At 42.8% G+C, this 19,056-nt stretch overlaps 1 protein-coding gene across 5 annotated transcripts in view; it reads left to right on the top strand.

Annotated features, from left to right (window-relative positions):
- The window catches only part of LOC106568226 (lysine-specific demethylase 2B), a 49,188-nt gene that overhangs the window by 19,964 nt on the left and 10,168 nt on the right, over positions 1 to 19,056 (top strand). For 3 of the 5 annotated variants that reach the window (XM_014138377.2, XM_045692409.1, XM_014138375.2), the window contains exons 13-14: positions 18,555 to 18,791; positions 18,913 to 19,056. In XM_014138377.2, coding sequence (XP_013993852.1) covers positions 18,555 to 18,791; positions 18,913 to 19,056 — 381 coding nt within the window. The remainder of the gene's footprint in view (positions 1 to 18,554; positions 18,792 to 18,912) is intronic. The other 2 variants (XM_045692410.1, XM_014138376.2) reach the window with 1 other exon arrangement.

The raw sequence follows: 19,056 nt of genomic DNA, 5'->3' as shown, positions 1-19,056 counted from the left end.
CAGGACAGATCATAGAACACTATGTTAGGGCTAGGAATTGCCAGGGACCTCACGGTACAATATTATCACGATACTTAGGTGCCGATACGATATGTATTATGATTCTATATGTATTGCGATCCGATACTGCGATTTGATGTTTCAAACATATTGCTGACTATATATTGCTCTCGATGTGCAAAACTGATAGAGACTTACCCCAAGCGACTTACATCTGTAATCGCAGCAAAAGGTGGCGCTACAAAGTATTAACTTAATTAAGGGGGCTGAATAATTTTGCACGGCCAATTTTTCCGTTTTTTATTTGTTAAAAAAGTTTGAAATATCCAATAAATTTCGTTCCACTTCATAATTGTGTCCCACTTGTTGTTGATTCTTCACAAAAAATTACAGTTTTATATCTTATGTTTGAAGCCTGAAATGTGGCAAAAGGTCGAAAAGTTCAAGGGGGCCGAATACTTTCGCAAGGCACTGTATGTAAATGTGATATTTGGCATGGGTCCCCAGATCCTCAAAAGGTTCTACAGCTGCACCATTGAGAGCATCCTGACCGGTTGCATCACCGCCTGGTATGGCAACTGCTTGGCATCTGACCGCAAGGCGCTACAGAGGGTAGTGCGAACGGCCCAGTACATCAGCCAAGCTTCCTGCCATCCAGGACCTATATAATAGGCAGTGTCAGAGGAAAGCCCATACAATTGTCAGAGACTCCAGTCAACCAAGTTATAGACTCTTTTCTCTGCTACCACACGGCAAGAGGTACCGGAGCGCCAAGTCTCAGACCAAAAGGCTCCTCAACAGCTTCTACCCCCAAGTCATAAGACGACTGAACAATTCATAAAATCGCCAACGGACAATTTACATTGGACACCCCCCCTCCCTTTTTGTACACTGCTGCTACACGCTGTTTGTTTGTTATCTATGCATAGTCACTTTGCCCCCACCTACATGTACAGATTACCTCAACTAGCCTGTACCCCTGCACACTGACTCGGTACCGGTGACCCCTGTATACAGTATAGCCTCGTTATTGTTATTCTTATTGAGTTACTTTTTTATTATTATTTATTATTTTAGTGTACTTGGTAAATATTTTCTTCTTCTTGAACTACGCTGTTGGTTAAGGGCTTGTAAGTAAGCATTTTACGGCAAAGTCTACACTTGTCGTATTCGGCGCTTGTGACAAAGTTTACTTTTTTAAAAAAATACATTTTCAAAAATGTCAACCTGTTTTTGCTTTGTGATTATTGGGTATTGTGTGTAGACTGATTTCAGGGAAAAAACGATTTAATCAATTTTAGAATAGGGCTGTAATGTAACAAAATGTGGAAAAAGTCAAGGGGTCTGAATACTTCCCGAATGCACTGTATGTCTGCCACAGAGAGACAAGAGGGAGCATAAGAAAACGAGTCTTCTTTAGTTATCTGCACTTCCTCTCTGGCTCAGTCAGGCCCCGAGTCTGTAATCCAAACAGAGATCCTTGGATTCCACCACAGATTATCGATGCCCCCAATATCTAAAATAAAATATAATTTTGCCTAGATCTCTGATCACCCCAGCCTAGCCACTCTGCTTGGTGTACACTTGTTTTAGGATAAGTCTAGAACAAGGCAAGGTTTAGCCTCTGACCCTGATGTTCTTTGCTGATAGGTTATTTGCCTTTTCTCTGTCCAGTGGTAGCAGCACTTGGTTGGCTACCCATCTCTCCCTGCATGCCACAGGAATAGTAGGACGTTTGTTGTTGCTATGCTGATCCTTGGAAAATGTGCACTGCTGATGTTGCTATAGAAATCTGATACACCTGATTTGGCTGTGGCTGTTTTTTGTTCCATTCCTCGCTGTAATTGTGATCACTGATTTCTCTCATCTCTTCCTACTGCTCTCACTAGGCTAGGTGGAGAATGTTATGATGACATAACCATTCTATTGAATTCAAACACCTCATTACATCATGCAAATTCTTCCAAAGCGGTTTGTGGTTTTATTCTTGCAAAACCTGTTAGTCCCGCTGGTTGGTCATTGAGTGAGGATAGGGAGGAGGTGGAGTGTGCACAGCTTAGTGATTTAGTATGAGGATCAAAGGGATTAGTGAATTAGCAATTTCAATGTTGTTATTATTCTGACTCACATATTGTGTTTTGCATAATGCTCTTCAGATAGAAATATAAAGCAGTACACACACCCAGTGTTGCTGGTGTAGCTCTGAGCAGTCAGTCAGCATTCACCTGCATTTCCTTAGTACATGCCCTTTCCAACTGAAAATCACAGGATGGGGGGAAAGTAACACATGTTCTGTACCGTGGGTTGCTATGGAAACAAGTGCCTGTTGGATACCTGCCATTTGAATTCACAGTAACCACATTTCCTCTGGTATAGCTCGTGCCCCATCCCCATATACTGTACACAGCTAGGTTATACACTGAACAAAAATCTAAACGCAACATGTAAAGTGTTGGTCCCATGTTTCACGAGCTGAAATAATAGATAGAAAGTCAGTATGAGGGTTAGCTCAGGATAGAATGAAAGGTGGCTAGTGCGTGGAAGAGTATCTGTAGAGTTCAAAAAGTACTTGCACTCAACCATGAAGAGGCATAACCCAAAGAGGCCAAGATGCAAAAATAATATCATTAATTTAATCCACACTCAAAATAATACAGAAAGTGCAAGGTGCTAATAAAACAAATTCAATAAACTGAGCATACGTTTTGGCCTCATGCCTTCATCAGTGCTGTACAAACAAATAGAAGACACGTACTTAAAACACATGATGTGCATAACAGGCGCAACAGGTGCAAGCAGATAGTTAATTAGAGACTGGCAAATGGGGAGTCGATGCATATTAAAAAGGAATATATAAAGTATCAAAAATTGACAATTTGTCAGGTATAATTGGAAAGAGACAATAATCTGGGTTACATAGCAATATCAGAAGCAATAGATATGAAATACTCGAGTAGGCTAAAAAGCTGAGATCCCATACGCACAAAAAACGTATTTCTCTCAAATTTTGTGCACACATTTGTTTACATCCCTGTTAGTGAGCGTTTCTCCTTTGCCAAGACAATCCATCCCCCTGACAGGTGTGGCATATAAAGAATCTGATTAAACAGCATGATCATTACACAGGTGCACCTTGTGCTGGGGACAATAAAGGCCACTCTAAAATGTGCAGTTTTGTCAAACAACACAATGCCACAGATGTCTCAAGTTTTGAGGGAGCGTGCAATTGGCATGCTGACTGCAGGAGTGTCCACCAGAGATGTTTCCAGAGAATTTAACTTCTCTAGGGCCAGTGGGACGATTTCGTCCCACGTACGTAACAGCCAGTGGAATCTCATGGCGCGTTATTCAAATACCTTAGAAATGCTATTACTTCAATTTCTCAAACATATGACTATTTTACACCATTTTAAAGACAAGACTCTCGTTAATCTAACCACACTGTCCGATTTCAAAAAGGCTTTACAACGAAAGCAAAACATTAGATCATGTCAGCAGAGTACCCAGACAGAAATAATCAGACACCCATTTTTCAAGCTAGCATATAATGTCACATAAACCCAAACCACAGCTAAATGCAGCACTAACCTTTGATCTTCATCAGATGACAATCTTAGGACATTATGTTATACAATACATGCATGTTTTGTTCATATTTATATCAAAAACCAGCTTTTTACATTAGCACGTGACGTTCAGAACTAGCATACCCCCCGCAAACTTCCGGTGAATTTACTAAATTACTCACGATAAACGTTCACAAAAAACAACAATTATTTTAAGAATTATAGATACAGAACTCCTCTATGCACTCGCTATGTCCGATTTTAAAATAGCTTTTCGGTGAAAGCACATTATGCAATATTCTAAGTAGAAAACCCCGCGCCACAGGGCTAGCTATTTAGACACCCACCAAGTTTAGCCCTCACCAAAGTCAGATTTACTATAAGAAAAATGTTATTACCTTTGCTGTTCTTCGTCAGAATGCACTCCCAGGACTTCTACTTCAATAACAAATGTTGGTTTGGTTCAAAATAATCCATAGTTATATCCAAATAGCGGCGTTTTGTTCGTGCGTTCAAGACACTATCCGAAAGGGTAAAGAAGGGTGACGCGCCCGACGCGTTTCGTGACAAAAAAATTCTAAATATTCCATTACCGTACTTCGAAGCATGTCAACCGCTGTTTAAAGTCAATTTTTATGCCATTTTCCTCGTAAAAAAGCGATAATATTCCGACCGGGAATCTGTGTTTTAGTACAAAGAGAGAGAAAATAAAAACATGGGGTCGCCTCGTACACGCGCCTCAGTCTCATTGTCCTCTGATAAACCACTTACCAAAGGCGCTAATGTTTTTCAGCCAGGTGCTGGAATTACATCATTCAGCTTTTTCCCGGGTTCTGAGAGCCTATGGGAGCGTAGGAAGTGTCACGTTACAGCAAAGATCCTCAGTTTTCAATAAAGAGAGTCAAGAAGAACAAGAACTTGTCAGACAGGCCACTTCCTGTAAGGAATCTTCTCAGGTTTTTGCCTGCCATATGAGTTCTGTTATACTCACAGACACCATTCAAACAGATTTAGAAACGTTAGGGTGTTTTCTATCCAAAGCCAATAATTATATGCATATTCTAGTTTCTGGGCAGTAGTAATAACCAGATTAAATCGGGTACGTTTTTTATCCGGCCGTGTAAATACTGCCCCCTAGCCCTAACAGGTTAATGTTCCTTTCTCTACCAAAAGCTGCCTCCAACTTAGTTTTAGAATTTGGCAGTACGTCCAACCAGCATCACATCTGCAGACCACGTGTATGGTGTTGTGTGGGCGAGCGGTTTGCTGATGTCAATGTTGTGAACGGAGTGCCCCATGGTGTGGTTATGGGCAGGCATAAGCTACGGACAATGAACACAATTGCATTTTATAGATGGCAATTTGAATGCACAGAGATACCGTGACGAGATCCTGAGACCCATTGTCGTGCCGTTCATCCGCCGCCATCACCTCATGTTTGAGCATGATCATGCACGGGCCCATGTCGCAAGGATCTGTACAGAATTCCTGGAAGCTGAAAATGGCCCAGTTCTTCCATGGCCTGCATACTCACCAAACATGTCACCGATTGAGTATGTTTGGAATGCTCTGGATCGACGTGTACGGCAGCATGTTCCAGTTCCCGCCAATGTCCAGGAACTTCGCACAGCCATTTGAAGAGTGGGAGGGACACCATTCCACAATCAACAGTCAGATCAACTCTATGTGAAAATGTTGCACTGCATAAGGAAAATGGCCACACCAGATACTGACTGGTTTTCTGATCCACGCCTCTACTTTTTTTTGAAGGTGTCTGTGACCAATAGATGCATATCTGTTTTCCCAGTCATGTGAAATCCCATAGATTAGGGCCTAAGTGACTGATTTCCTTATATGAACTGTAACTCCAGTAAAACCTTGTGTTTGTTTCTTTATATTTTTGTTCAGTGTATATACAGTACAAAAGTACATGGACACCTGCTTGTTGAATATCTCTTTCCAAAACCATGGGCATTAATAGGGAATTGGTCCCTCCTTTGCTGCTATAACAGCCTCCACTCTTCTGGGAAAGCTTTCCACTAGACGTTGGAACATTGCTGCTGGGACTTGCTTCCATTCAGCCACGAGCATTAGTGAGGTCGGGCACTGATGTTTGGCGATTCGTCCTAGTTGCAGTTGGCGTTCCAATTCATCCCAAAGGTGTTCGATGGGGTTGAGGTCAGGGCTCTGTGCAGGCCAGTCAAGTTCTTCCACACCGATCTCAGCAAACCATTTCTGTATGGACCTCGCTTTGTGCACTGGGAAATTGTCATGCAGAAACAGGAACGGGCCTTCCCCAAACTGTTGCCACAAAGTTGGAAGCACAGAATGGTCTAGAATGTCATTGTTTGCTGTAGCGTTAAGAATTCCCTTCACTGGAACAAAGGGGCCTAGCCCAAACCATGAAAAAACGCCCCAGACCATTATTCATCATCCACCAAACTTTACAGTTGGCACTATGGATACGGGCAGGTAGCGTTCTCCTGGCTTCCGCCAAACCCAGATTCATCCGTCGGACTGCCAGAAGGTGAAGTGTGATTCATTACTCCAGAGAACACGTTTCCACTGCTCCAGAGTCCAATGGCGGCAGCGAGCTTTACACCACTCCAGCTGACATTTGGCATTGCGCATGGTGATCTTACATGCTACCCAAGCCGGACGTGTCAAGTGTGCAAGCGTTGCAAAATAAATGTACACATACATGTTATTCAATCATTGCACCCACACTGCTCGCACCTGCCAACGAGCGTCTTCGTTCCCAAGCACTAAAATAGATGCTTCTATTTGTTATTCCGAACGTGATGCAAGTCCTGCCTCTCCTATCTCCTCATTGTCTTTTAGAAGCAAATACCCACGTGTCATCTCCTCATTGGTTATACACACGTGGGTGATTGAAAGATGAACTGAGGTCGGTAGTGGTAATACACCTTATTATGAAAGTTTGATGCCAATCGCCATATAAAGTCCAAAAAGAAAAAGCCTGGAAGGAGGCGAGATGACTAGAAACTATTCGGTAACCGTTTTATGTGTGGTTAATTGTCGGAGTAGAGGACTTTGCATATCAGGTAAAATAACAACTCAACATTTTATATCCCAGGACAAATTGCTTTTCGACATGTCCCCAAATTAATATAATTGGTTCAGAGTTTGTTTTGATATTTCAACCTGTGTTTCGTGATTGCGTTTGGTGTGGGGGGACAAAATCAACTTGCGTACACACGCCTGTGTCCGGTTTGGGCATGGTGTTAGGCTGCTCGGCTGCTCGGCCATGGAAACCCATTTCATAAAGCTCCCGACAAACAGTTCTGAGGCTGATGTTGCTTCCAGAGGCAGTTTCTAACTCTGTAGTGAGTGTTGCAACCGAGGACAGGCGATTTTTTTTTTTTTTTATTTTTATTTTTAAATGTATTTATTATTATTATTATTTTTTTATTTTTTTTACGTGCTATGCGCTTATCTTCTCGTGGCCCTGTTCTGTGAGCTTGTGTGGCCTACCAATTCGCGGCTGATCTGTTGTTGCTTCTAGACATTTCCACTTCACAATAACAGCACTTACAGTTGACCGGAGCAGCTCTAGCAGGGCAGAAATTTGACAAACTGACTTGTTGGAAAGGTAGTATCCTATGACGGTGCCACGCTGAAAGTCACTGAGATCTTCAGTACGGGCCATTCTACTGCCAATGTTTGTCTACTCCATTTTTATACACCTGTCCGCAATGAGTGTGGCTGAAATAGCCGAATCCACTAATTTGAAAGGCTGCCCACATACTTTTGGCTATGTAGTGTATATAACCATATATAAGTATGTGCCGCTTGGTGAAGTACATTATAACCCTGTGATCTATGGGTGAACGGTCGTGATAAGTGCAGTATCTCTTTGAAGCATACTGAACAAAAGTATACATGCAACAATTTCAACGATTTTACAGTTAAATAAGGAAATCAGTCAATTGAAGTTAATTCATTTCGGCCCTAATCTATGGATTTCACATGACTGGGCAGGGGCGCAGCCAATTAGAATGAGTTTTTCCCCACAAAAAGGGCTTTATTACAGACCAATTCTCCTCAGTTTCATCAGCTGTCTGGGTGGCTGGTCACAGACGATCCCGCAGCTGAAGAAGCTTGATGTGGAGGTACTGGGATGGACTGGTTACACATGGTCTGCGGTTGTGAGGCCAGATGGATGTACTGCCAAATTCTCTAAAATGACATTGGAGGTGGCTTATGGTAGAGAAATTAACATTAAATTCTCTGCCAACAGTTCTGGTGGACATTCCTGCAGTCAACATGCCAATTGCACACTCTCTCAAAACTTGAGACATCTGTGGCATTGTGTTGTGTGACAACTGAACATTTTAGAGTGGCTTTTTATTGTCCCCAGCATGATCAGTCCATCTGTGTACTGATCATGCTGTTTAATCAGCTTCTTGATATGACACATCTGTCAGGTGGATGCGTTATCTTGGCAAAGGAGAAATACTCACTAACAGGGATGTAAACAAACGTGCACAAAATTTGGGAGAAATAACCTTTTTGTGTATGGAACATTTCTGGATCTTCAGCTCATGAAACATGGAACCAAGACTTTACATGTTGCGTTTGTATTTTTGTTCAGTATAGAAACCATCCTCCAATAGTCTGCCTAATATAGATTAATTCACAGTACCCTCGGGATGTTTAAAGTTTTATTTGTCACGTGCACAAGTACAGTGAAATGCGTAACTTGCAAGCCCTACTCTGCAGTATTCAATATCAAAATAGTATAACAAATATCAGTGTGATTTTTGAATATGATTTAAAATATGAGTTTGTTTGCAGTAGCTAATATCCCCTGGGTCTTCTCCTTTTTAGTGACCAGGCATAGCCTGTATTTCCTTGTTGTTTGCGTACAGTACATCTATATAAGGGATTGTTCTGTATAAAAAATGCTTGGGTGTTCCACTAAGGGTTTTTCGGCCCACCTAAGTTGTAATTTTGAAATATGTAGAAAAGATAATGTACCTATATACAGTACCAGTCAAAAGTTAGGACTCACCTACTCATTTTGGGTTTTTTGTTTATTTTTACTATTTTCTACATAGTAGAATAATTGTGAAGACATCAAAACTATGAAATAACACACATGGAATCATGTCGTAACCAAAAAAGTGTTAAACAAATCAAAATATACTTGAGATTCTTCAAAGTAGCCACCCTGTGCCTTGATAACAGCTTTGCACACTCTTGGCATTCTCTCAACCCGCTTTTTATTTAACTAGGCAAGTCGGTTAAGAACAAATTCTTATTAACAATGATGGCCTACCCTGGCCAAACCCTACCCTGGCCAAACCCTCCCCTACCTTGGACGACACTGGGCCAATTGTGCGCCGCCCTATGAGTAATGCTTTTCCAACAGTCTTGAAGGAGTTCCCACATATGCTGAGCACTTGTTGGCTGCTTTTCCTTCACTCTGCGGTCCAACTCATCCCAAACCATCTCAATTGGGTTGAGGTCGGGTGATTGTGGAGGCCAGGTCATCTGATGCAGCATTCCATCACTCTCCTTCTTGGTATTTTGCCCTTACTCAGCCTGGAGGTGTGTTGTGTCATTGTCCTGTTGAAAAACAAATGATAGTCCCACTAAGCGCAAACCAGATGGGATGGCGTATCGCTGCAGAATGCTGTGGTAGTGTGCCTTTTTAATTCTAAATAAATCACAGTGTCATCAACAAAGCACCCCCACACTATCACACCTCCTCCTCCATGCTTCACGGTGGGAACCACACATTTGGAGATCATCCGTTCACCTACTCTGCGTCTCACAAAGACTCAGCGGTTGGAACGAAAAAATCTCAAATTTGGACTCAAAGGACAGATTTCCACCTGTCTAATGTCCATTACTTGTGTTTCTTGACCCAAGCAAGTCTCTTCTTCTTATTATTTTTATTATTGGTGTCCTTTTTATAGTGATTTATTTCAGGCAATTCGACCATGAATGCCTGATTTCACACGGTCCCCTCTGAACAGTTGATGTTGAGATGTGTCTGTTACTTGAACTCTGAAGCATTTATTTGGTCTGCAATCTGAGGTGCAGTTACCTCTGCTGCAGAGGATAAGTTCATTAGAGTTAACTCTGTGTCTTCCTTTCCTGTGGCGGTCTTCATGAGAGACAGTTTCATCATAGCGCTTGTGGTTTTTGAGACTGCACTTGAAGAAACTTGAAAAGTTCTTGAAATTTTCCGGATTGACTGACCTCCATAAAATGAAGTTGTTTGGGATAGGGGGCAGTATTTTGATGTCCGGATGAAAAGTGTCCCCACAGTAAACTGCCTGTTACTCAGGCCCAGAAGCTAGGATATGCATATAATTGGTAGATTTGGATAGAAAACACTCTAAAGTTTCTAAAACTGTGGAAAGTATGCATGTGAGTATAACAGAACTGATATGGCAGGCGAAACCCCGAGGACAAACCATCCCTCCCAAAAAACAAATTCAGCCTACCACTATTTTCAATGGCTCACTTTTATTATAAGGTGAAGTCCTCCCAGATTGCAGTTCCTAGGGCTTCCACTAGATGTCAACAGTCTTTAGAAAGTTTCAGGCTGGTTTTTGGAAAAAAACTGTTTTTCTAGGTGGCTCCCATTTTGACTGTAGTGTTACCAAGCGTGTAAATGAGAGCGCGTTCTTTGGTATTTTTCTCCGGTAAAGACTAACGATTCTCCGTCTTAAATTGTATTGTTTATTTACGTATTAGGGTACCTAAGGTTTGATTATAAACGTTGTTTAACTTGTTTGGAAAAGTTTATTAGTAACATTTGGGATTCATTTTGTATGCATTTTGATGGAGAGAAACTGGGTGGATTATTGACTGAAGCGCGCCAGCTAAACTGAGTTTTTATGGATGTAAAGAAGGACATTATCGAACAAAAGGACCATTTGTGATGTAACTGGGACCTTTTGGAGTGCCAACAGAAGAAGATCATCAAAGGTAAGGCATTTATTATATCGCTATTTCTGACTTTCGTGTCGCACCTGCCTGGTTGAAATATGTTTTTCATGTGTTTGTATGCGAGGCGCTGTCCTCAGATAATCGCATGGTGTGCTTTTGCCATAAAGCCTTTTTGAAATCTGACACAGCGGCTGGATTAACAAGAAGTTACGCTTTATTTTGATCTATTACACTTGTGATTTTATGAAAGTTAAATATTTATAATACTGTAGTTTGAATTTCGCGCTCTGCAATTTCACCGGATGTTGTCGAGGTGTCCTGCTAGCGGCACGCCTTTCCCAAAGAGGTTTTAAAGTAATGATGGACTGCTGTTTCTCTTTGCCTATTTGAGCTGTTCTTGCCATAATATGGACTTGGTCTTTTACCAAATAGCGCTTCTTCTGTATACCACCCTACCTTGTCACAACACAACTGATTGGCTCAAATGCATTAAGAAGGAAAGAAATTCCACGAATGTACTTTTAACAAGGCACACCTGTTGATTGAAATGCATTCTAGGTAAATGTAGCCTTTTTATTTAACTAGGCAAGTCAGTTAAGAACAAGTTCTTATTTACAATGACGGCCTAACCCGGCCAAACCCGGTCAAACTTGGGCCAATTGTGCGCCGCCCTATGGGACTCCCAGTAACGGCTGGATGTGATACAGCCTGGATTCAAACCAGGGACTGTAATAATGCCTCTTGCACTGAGATGCTGTGCATTAGACCGCTGCGCCACTCGGGAGCCCAAGAGTGTGCAAAGCTGTCAAGGCAAAGGGTGGCTACTTTGAAGAATCTCAAATATAAAATATATTTTTATGTAATACTTTTTTGGTTGCTACATGATTCCGTATGTGTTATTTCATAGTTTTCATGTCTTCACTATTATTCTACAATGTAGAAAATATTGAAAAATAAAGAGAAACCCTTGAATGAGTAGGTGTGTCCAATCGTTTGACTGGTACTGTATACAGTGTCTTGCAAAGGTATTCATCACCCTTGGCGTTTTTTCCTATTTTGTTGCATTACAACCTGTAATTTTAAATTGATTTTTATTTGGATTTCATGTAATGGACATAGACCAAATAGTCCAAATTGGTGAAGTGAAATGAAAAAAATAACTTGTTTAAAAAATTGAAAAGTGGTGTGTGCAAATGTATTCACCCCCTTTGCTCTGAAGCCCCTAAATAAGATATAGTGCAATCAATTACCTTCAGAAGTCACACAATTAGTTAAATAAAGTCCACCTGTGTGCAATCTAAGTGTCACATGATCTGTCACATGATCTCAGTATATATACACCTGTTCTGAAAGGCCCCAGAGTCTGCAACACCACTAAGCAAGAGGCACCACCAAGCAAGCGGCACCATGAAGACCAAGGAGCTCTCCAAACAGGTCAGGGACAATGTTGTGGAGTAGTACAGATCAGGGTTGGGTTATAAAAAATATCAGAAACTTTGAACATCCCACGGAGCACCATTAAATCCATTATTAAATAATGGAAAGAGTATGGCACCACAACAAACCTACCAAGAGAGGGCCACCCACCAAAACTCACAGACCAGGCAAGGAGGGCATTAATCAGAGAGGCAACAAGGAGACCAAAGATGACCCTGAAGGAGCTGCAAAGCTCCACAGCTGAGATTGGAGTATCTGTCCATAGGACCACTTTAAGCCATACACTCCACTGAGCTGGGCTTTACGGAAGAGTGGCCAGAGAAAAGCCATTGCTAAAAGAAAAAAATAAGTAAACACGTTTGGTGTTCGCCAAAAGGCATTTGGGAGACTCCCCAAACATATGGAAGAAGGTACTCTGGTCAGATGAGACTAAAATGTAGGTTTTTGGCCATCAAGGAAAATGCTATGTCTGGCGCAAACCCAACACCTCTCATCACCCCGAGAACACCATCCCCACAGTGAAGCATGGTGGTGGCAGCATCATGTTATGTTTTTCATTGGCAGGGATTGGGAAACGGGTCAGAATTGAAGGAATTATGGATGGTGCTAAATACAGCGAAATTCTTGAAGGAAACCTGTTTCAGTCTTCCAGAGATTGGAGACTGGGATGGAGGTTCACCTTCCAGCAGGACAATGACCCTAAGCATATTTGCTAAAGTAACACTTGAGTGGTTTAAGGGGAAACATTTAAATGTCTTGAATGGCCTCGTCAAATCCCAGACCTCAATCCAATTGAGAATCTGTGGTATGACTTAAAGATTGCTGTACACCAGCGGAACCCATCCAACTTGAAGGAGCTGGGGCAGTTTTGCCTTGAAGAATGGGCAAAAATCCCAGTGGCTAGATGTGCCAAGCTTATAGAGGCATACCCGAAGAGACTTGCAGCTGTAATTGCTGCAAAAGGTGGCTCTACAAAGTATTGAATAGTTATTCACGCTCAAGTTTTCAGTTTTTTGTGTCTTATTTGTTGTTTGTTTCACAATAAAACATATTTAGCATCTTCAAAGTGGTAGGCATGTTGTGTAAATCAAATAATACAGCCCCCCCCAAAATCAATTTTAATTCCAGATTTTAAGGCTTCAAAATAGAAAAAATGCCAAGGGGGGTGAATACTTTTGCATAATATATCATCTTTGAGAACTAACTCAACAAAATAAAAGCTAGGGGGAAAAAATGAATGAATTCGGGATTATTGATTTTATGTTTGAGCATAACACAGCATTAGCCATGGCAAAATGCATAGAATTGCATGAAATTTAGAATTGCACATTTTTCTCACCTCCACTGCAGGATGTTAAATCGCAGGGAATTCGCAATATTGCAACATTTTCTCTCCGCTCCATGTGTAGAATTGCAGGTAATTAGCTTAAAATGCAGACATTACTCTACACCGCCAAGATTGGGGGCCTCAAATGTTCTTGCACATGAACTGGACCGAATTTGGCTGCGCCGATGGGTCGACCATGGCTATTGCCAAATCCCACGTTTTTGAACAAGAAAAATATTTTACCGTGTGTGTGTGTGTGTGTTTTTATGAGCGGCACATACAACATTGTCTCAGAAATAAGAGGGGAAAATAAACACTCAGGAAGAGATGGACTCAATAATGGAAAATGCTTCACATCAAAGCAGCCCCTCTCCCCTCCCCTCCATCTCTCACTGCCTTCAGTTGAATTTTACAGCATATTTAAACTTGTGCCCTCTCGTTGTTACGTAAAAGTGTTAGTGTTTTGGCATACAATGTTGCTAGGGAAACATGGAAACACTTTCAAACCAAGCTTTTAAGATGTTGGAGTGCAGATGATTTGAGTTAGAAAAATTGCATGTTCTCACTTGAGTGTGGTCAGATGTTGATGACTTCAAATTGTATTAGTCACATGCGCCGAATACAACAGGTATAGACCTTACAGTGAAATGCTTACTTACGGGCCCCTAACCAACAATGCAGTTACATTTTTTTTTAAATACGAATAAGAATAAGAAATAAAAGTAATAAGTAATTAAAGAGCAGCAGTAAAATAACAATAGCGAGACTATATACAGGGGCGTACCGGTACAGAGTCAATGTGTGGGGGCACCGGTTAGTCGAGGTAATTGAGGTAATATGTACATGTAGTTAGAGTTATTAAAGTGACTATCCATAGATGATAACAACAGAGAGTAGCAGGGGTGTAAAAGTGGGGGGGGGGGCATGCAATGCAAACAGTCTGGGTAGCCATTTGATTAGATGTTCAGGCGTCTTATGGCTTGGGGTAGAAGCTGTTTAGATGCATCTTGGACCTAGACTTGGCGCTTTGGTACCGCTTGCCGTGCGGAAGCAGAGCGAACAGACTAGGGTGGCTGGAGTCTTTGGCAATTTTTAGGGCCTTCCTCTGACACCGCCTGGTGTAGAGGTCCTGGATGGCAGGAGCTTTGCCTCCGTGATGTACTGGGCCGTACGCACTACCCTCTGTATTGGTGGCCGAGCAGTTGCCATACCAGGCAGTGATGCAACCAGTCAGGATGCTCTTGATGGTGCAGCTGTAGAACCTTTTAAGGATCTGAGGACCCATGCCAAATCTTTTCAGTCTCCTGAGGGGGAATAGGTTTTGTCGTGCCCTCTTCACGACTGTCTTGGGGTGCTTCCTTGGACCATGTTAGTTAGTTTGTTGGTGATGTGGACACCAATGAACTTGAAGCTCTCAACCTGCTCCACTACAGCCCCGTCGATGAGAATGGGGGCGTGCTCGGTCCTCTTTTTCCTGTAGTCCACAATCATCTCCTTTGTCTTGATCACGTTGAGGGAGAGGTTCTTGGCACCACACGACCAGGTCTCTGACCTCCCCTATAGGGTGTCTCGTCGGTGATCAGGCCTACCACTGTTGTCATCGACAAACTTAATGATGGTGTTGGAGTCGTGCCTGGCCGTGGAGTCATGAGTAAACAAGGAGTACAGGAGGGGACTGAGCATGCACCCCTGCGGGGCCCCTGTGTTGAGAATCAGTGTTGCTATCTACCCTTACCACCTGGGGGCGGCCCGTCAGGAAGTCCAGGATCCAGTTGCAGAGGGAGGTGTTTAGACCCAGGGTCCATAGTGCCCTCAAAGCTCATCAATAAGCTATGTTGTTGAACGCTGAGCTGTAGTCAATGAATAGCATTCTCACGTAGGTGTTTCTTTTGTCCAGGGGGGAAAGGGCAGTGTGGAGTGCAGTAGAGATTGCATTGTCTGTTAGGGTGGTATGCAAATTGGAGTGGGTCTAGGATTTCTGAGATAATGCTGTTGCTGTGAGCCATGAGCAGCCTTTCAAAGCACTTCATGGCTTCAGACGTGTTGACCTGTTTTAAAGGTCTTACTCACATCGGCTGCGGAGAGCGTGATCACACAGTCTTCCGGAACAGCTGGTGCTCTCATGCATGTTTCGGTGTTATTTGCCTCGAAGCGAGCATAGAAGTAGTTTAGCTCGTCTGGTAGACTCGTGTCACTGGGATGCTCTCGGATGTGCTTCCCTTTGTAGTCTGTAATGGTTTGCAAGCCCTGTCATATCCGACAAGCGTCAGAGCCGGTGTAGTATGATTCGATCTTAGTCCTGTATTGACGCTTTGCCTGTTGGATGGTTCGTCGGGGGGCATAGCGGGATTTCTTATAAGCTTCCAGGTTAGATTCCCACTCCTTGAAAGCGGCAGCTCTAGCCTTTAGCTCAGTGCGAATGTTGCTTGTAATTCATGGCTTCTGGTTGTGGTATGTACGTATGGTCACTGTGGAGACGACGTCATCGATGCATTTATTGATGAAGCCAATGACTGATGTGGTGTACTCCTCAATGCCATCGGAGGAATCCCGGAACATATTCCAGTCTGTGCTAGCAAAACAGTCATGTAGCTTAGCATCTGCTTCATCTGACCACTTTTTTTTATTGATTGAGTCACTGGTGCTTCCTGCAGGAATCAGGAGGATAGAATTATGGTCAGATTTGCCAAATGGAGGGCGAGGGAGAGCATTGTATGCGTCTCTGTGAGTGGAGTAAAGGTGGTCCAGAGGTGTTTTTTTTTTTTAAATGTATTTTTATCCTCTGGTTGCACATTTAACATGCTGATAGAAATTTGGTAAGACGGATTTAAGTTTTCCTGCATTAAAGCCCCCGACTACTAGGAGCACCGCCTCTGGGTGAGTGTTTTTCTGTTTGCGGAATACAGCTCATTCAGTACGGTCTTAGTGCCAGCCTTAGTCTGTGGTGGTATGTAGACAGCTACAAAAAATACAGATGTAGATAGTGTGGCGTACAGCTTATCAGGAGATGCTCTACCTCAGGTGAGCAAAACCTTGAGACTTCCCTAGATATTGTTCACCAGCTGTTATTTACAAAAATACATAATCCGCCGCCCCTTGTCTTACCAGACGCCGCTGTTCTATCCTGCCGATACAGTGTATAACCAGCCAGCTGTATGTTGATAATGTCGTCGTTCAGCCACAACTCTATGAAGCATAAGATATTAGTTTTGAATGTTGGTAGTTTAATCTTGCGCGTAGGTCATCAATTTCATTTTCCAAAGATTGCACATTTGCTAGCAGAATGGAAGGCAGTAGGGGTTTATTCGATCGCTAATGAATTCTCAGAAGGCAGCCTGCCCTCTGGCTCCTTTTTCTCTGCCTTCTCTTCACTCAAATGACAGGGCTTTAGGCCTGTTCCCATGGTTCTGTGTTTTCCGTAGTAGATGGTTAGACCAGCAAACTACAGTGAGCGGAAAAAAGTATTTGATCCCCTGCTGATTTTGTACGTTTGCCCACTGACAAAGAAATGATCAGTCTATAATTTTAATGGTAGGTTTATTTGAACAGTGAGAGACAGAATAACAACAAAAAAATCCTGAAAAACGCATGTAAAAAATGTTATAAATTGATTTGCATTTTAATGAGGGAAGTAAGTATTTGACCCCTCTGCAAAACATGAGTTAGTACTTGGTGGCAAAACCCTTGTTGGCAATCACAGAGGTCAGACGTTTCTTGTAGTTGGCCACCAGGTTTGCACACATCTCAGGAGGGATTTTGTCCCACTCCTCTTTGCAGATCTTCTCCAAGTCATTAAGGTTTCGAGGCTGACGTTTGGCAACTCGAACCTTCAGCTCCCTCCACAGATTTTCTATGGGATTAAGGTCTGGAGACTGGCTAGGCCACTCCAGGACCTTAATGTGCTTCTTCTTGAGCCACTCCTTTGTTGCCTTGGCTGTGTGTTTTTGTGTCATTGTCATGCTGGAATACCCATCCACGACCCATTTTCAATGCCCTGGCTGAGGGAAGGAGGTTCTCACCCAAGATTTGACGGTACATGGCCCGTCCATCGTCCCTTTGATGCGGTGAAGTTGTCCTGTCTCCTTAGCAGAAAAACACCCCCAAAGCATAATGTTTCCACCTCCATTTTTGACGGTGGGGATGGTGTTCTTGGGGTCATAGGCAGCATTCCTCCTCCTCCAAACACGGCAAGTTGAGTTGATGGCAAAGAGCTCCATTTTGGTCTCATCTGACCACAACACTTTCACCCAGTTGTCCTCTGAATCATTCAGATGTTCATTGGCAAACTTCAGACGGGCATGCATATGTGCTTTCTTGAGCAGGGGGACCTTGCGGGCGCTGCAGGATTTCAGTCCTTCACGGCGTAGTGTGTTACCAATTGTTTTCTTGGTGACTATGGTCCCAGCTGCCTTGAGATCATTGACAAGATCCTCCAGTGTAGTTCTGGGCTGATTCCTCACCGTTATCATGATCATTGCAACTCCACAAGTTGAGATCTTGCATGGAGCCCCAGGCCGAGGGAGATTGACAGTTCTTTTGTGTTTTTTCCATTTGCGAATAATCGCACCAACTGTTGTCACCTTCTCACCAAGCTGCTTGGCGATGGTCTTGCAGCCCATTCCAGCCTTGTGTAGGTCTACAATCTTGTCCCTGACATCCTTGGAGAGCTCTTTGGTCTTGGCCATGGTGGAGAGTTTGGAATCTGATTGATTGCTTCTGTGGACAGGTGTCTTTTTTACAGGTAACAAGCTGCGGTTAGGAGCCCTCCCTTTAAGAGTGTGCTCCTAATCTCAGCTCGTTACCTGTATAAAAGACACCTGGGAGCCATAAATCTTTCTGATTGAGAGGGGGTCAAATACTTATTTCCCTCATTAAAATGCAAATCAATTTATAACATTTTTGACATGCGTTTTTCTGGATTTATTTGTTGTTATTCTGTCTCTCACTGTTCAAATAAACCTACCATTAAAATTATAGACTGATAATTTCTTTGTCAGTGGGCAAATGTACAAAATCAGCAGGGGATCAAATACTTTTTTCCGCTCACTGTAGTTTGCTGGTCTAACCATCTACTAATAAATAAAGATCTTTAGGGTTACGGTATATTTTGGAGTGTTATACATTTTCATAAACAATTGGGTTGTTGTACTATAAAGATACCTGACTTAAATGCATTTAATAAATAAAGATCTTTAGGGTTACGGTATATTTTGGAGTGTTATACATTTTCATAAACAATTGGGTTGTTGTACTATAAAGATAACTGACTCTCCTACCTCTTCCTCTTCTCCATTCAGCAGCAGAGACCTCCCAACAGGCCCAAACCCAAAATGACGGCCTCGTCTCCTGCGGCTGCGGTCAAGTTGTCGGCCAGCCGGAGCACGTCTGGGGCCCGGAGGAGGAGGACGCGATGTCGGAAGTGTGAGGCGTGCCTGAGGACAGAGTGTGGAGAATGCCACTTCTGTAAAGACATGAAGAAGTTTGGAGGGCCAGGTCGCATGAAACAGTCCTGCATCATGAGGCAGTGTATCGCGGTAGGCCTCATACTAACCTGCAGAGTGTTTGGACATTCTTTGTATGTGTGTGGACATTTTATCTGGTGACTGTGCAGAGGGGGAGTTTCTAATATACTAATGTGGTGTTTGTTGTCTCCAGCCTGTCCTGCCCCACACTGCGGTGTGTCTGGTGTGTGGGGAGGCAGGGAAGGAGGACACGGTGGAGGAAGAGGAGGACAAATTTAACCTCATGCTCATGGAGTGCTCCATCTGCAATGAGATAGTCCATCCACTCTGCCTCAAG

The sequence above is a fragment of the Salmo salar genome, chromosome ssa13, assembly GCF_905237065.1.
Source record: "Salmo salar chromosome ssa13, Ssal_v3.1, whole genome shotgun sequence".
NCBI lineage: Eukaryota > Metazoa > Chordata > Actinopteri > Salmoniformes > Salmonidae > Salmo > Salmo salar.
Note: the sequence above shows the minus strand (reverse complement) of the source record. Positions and strands in the feature narration are given on the sequence as shown.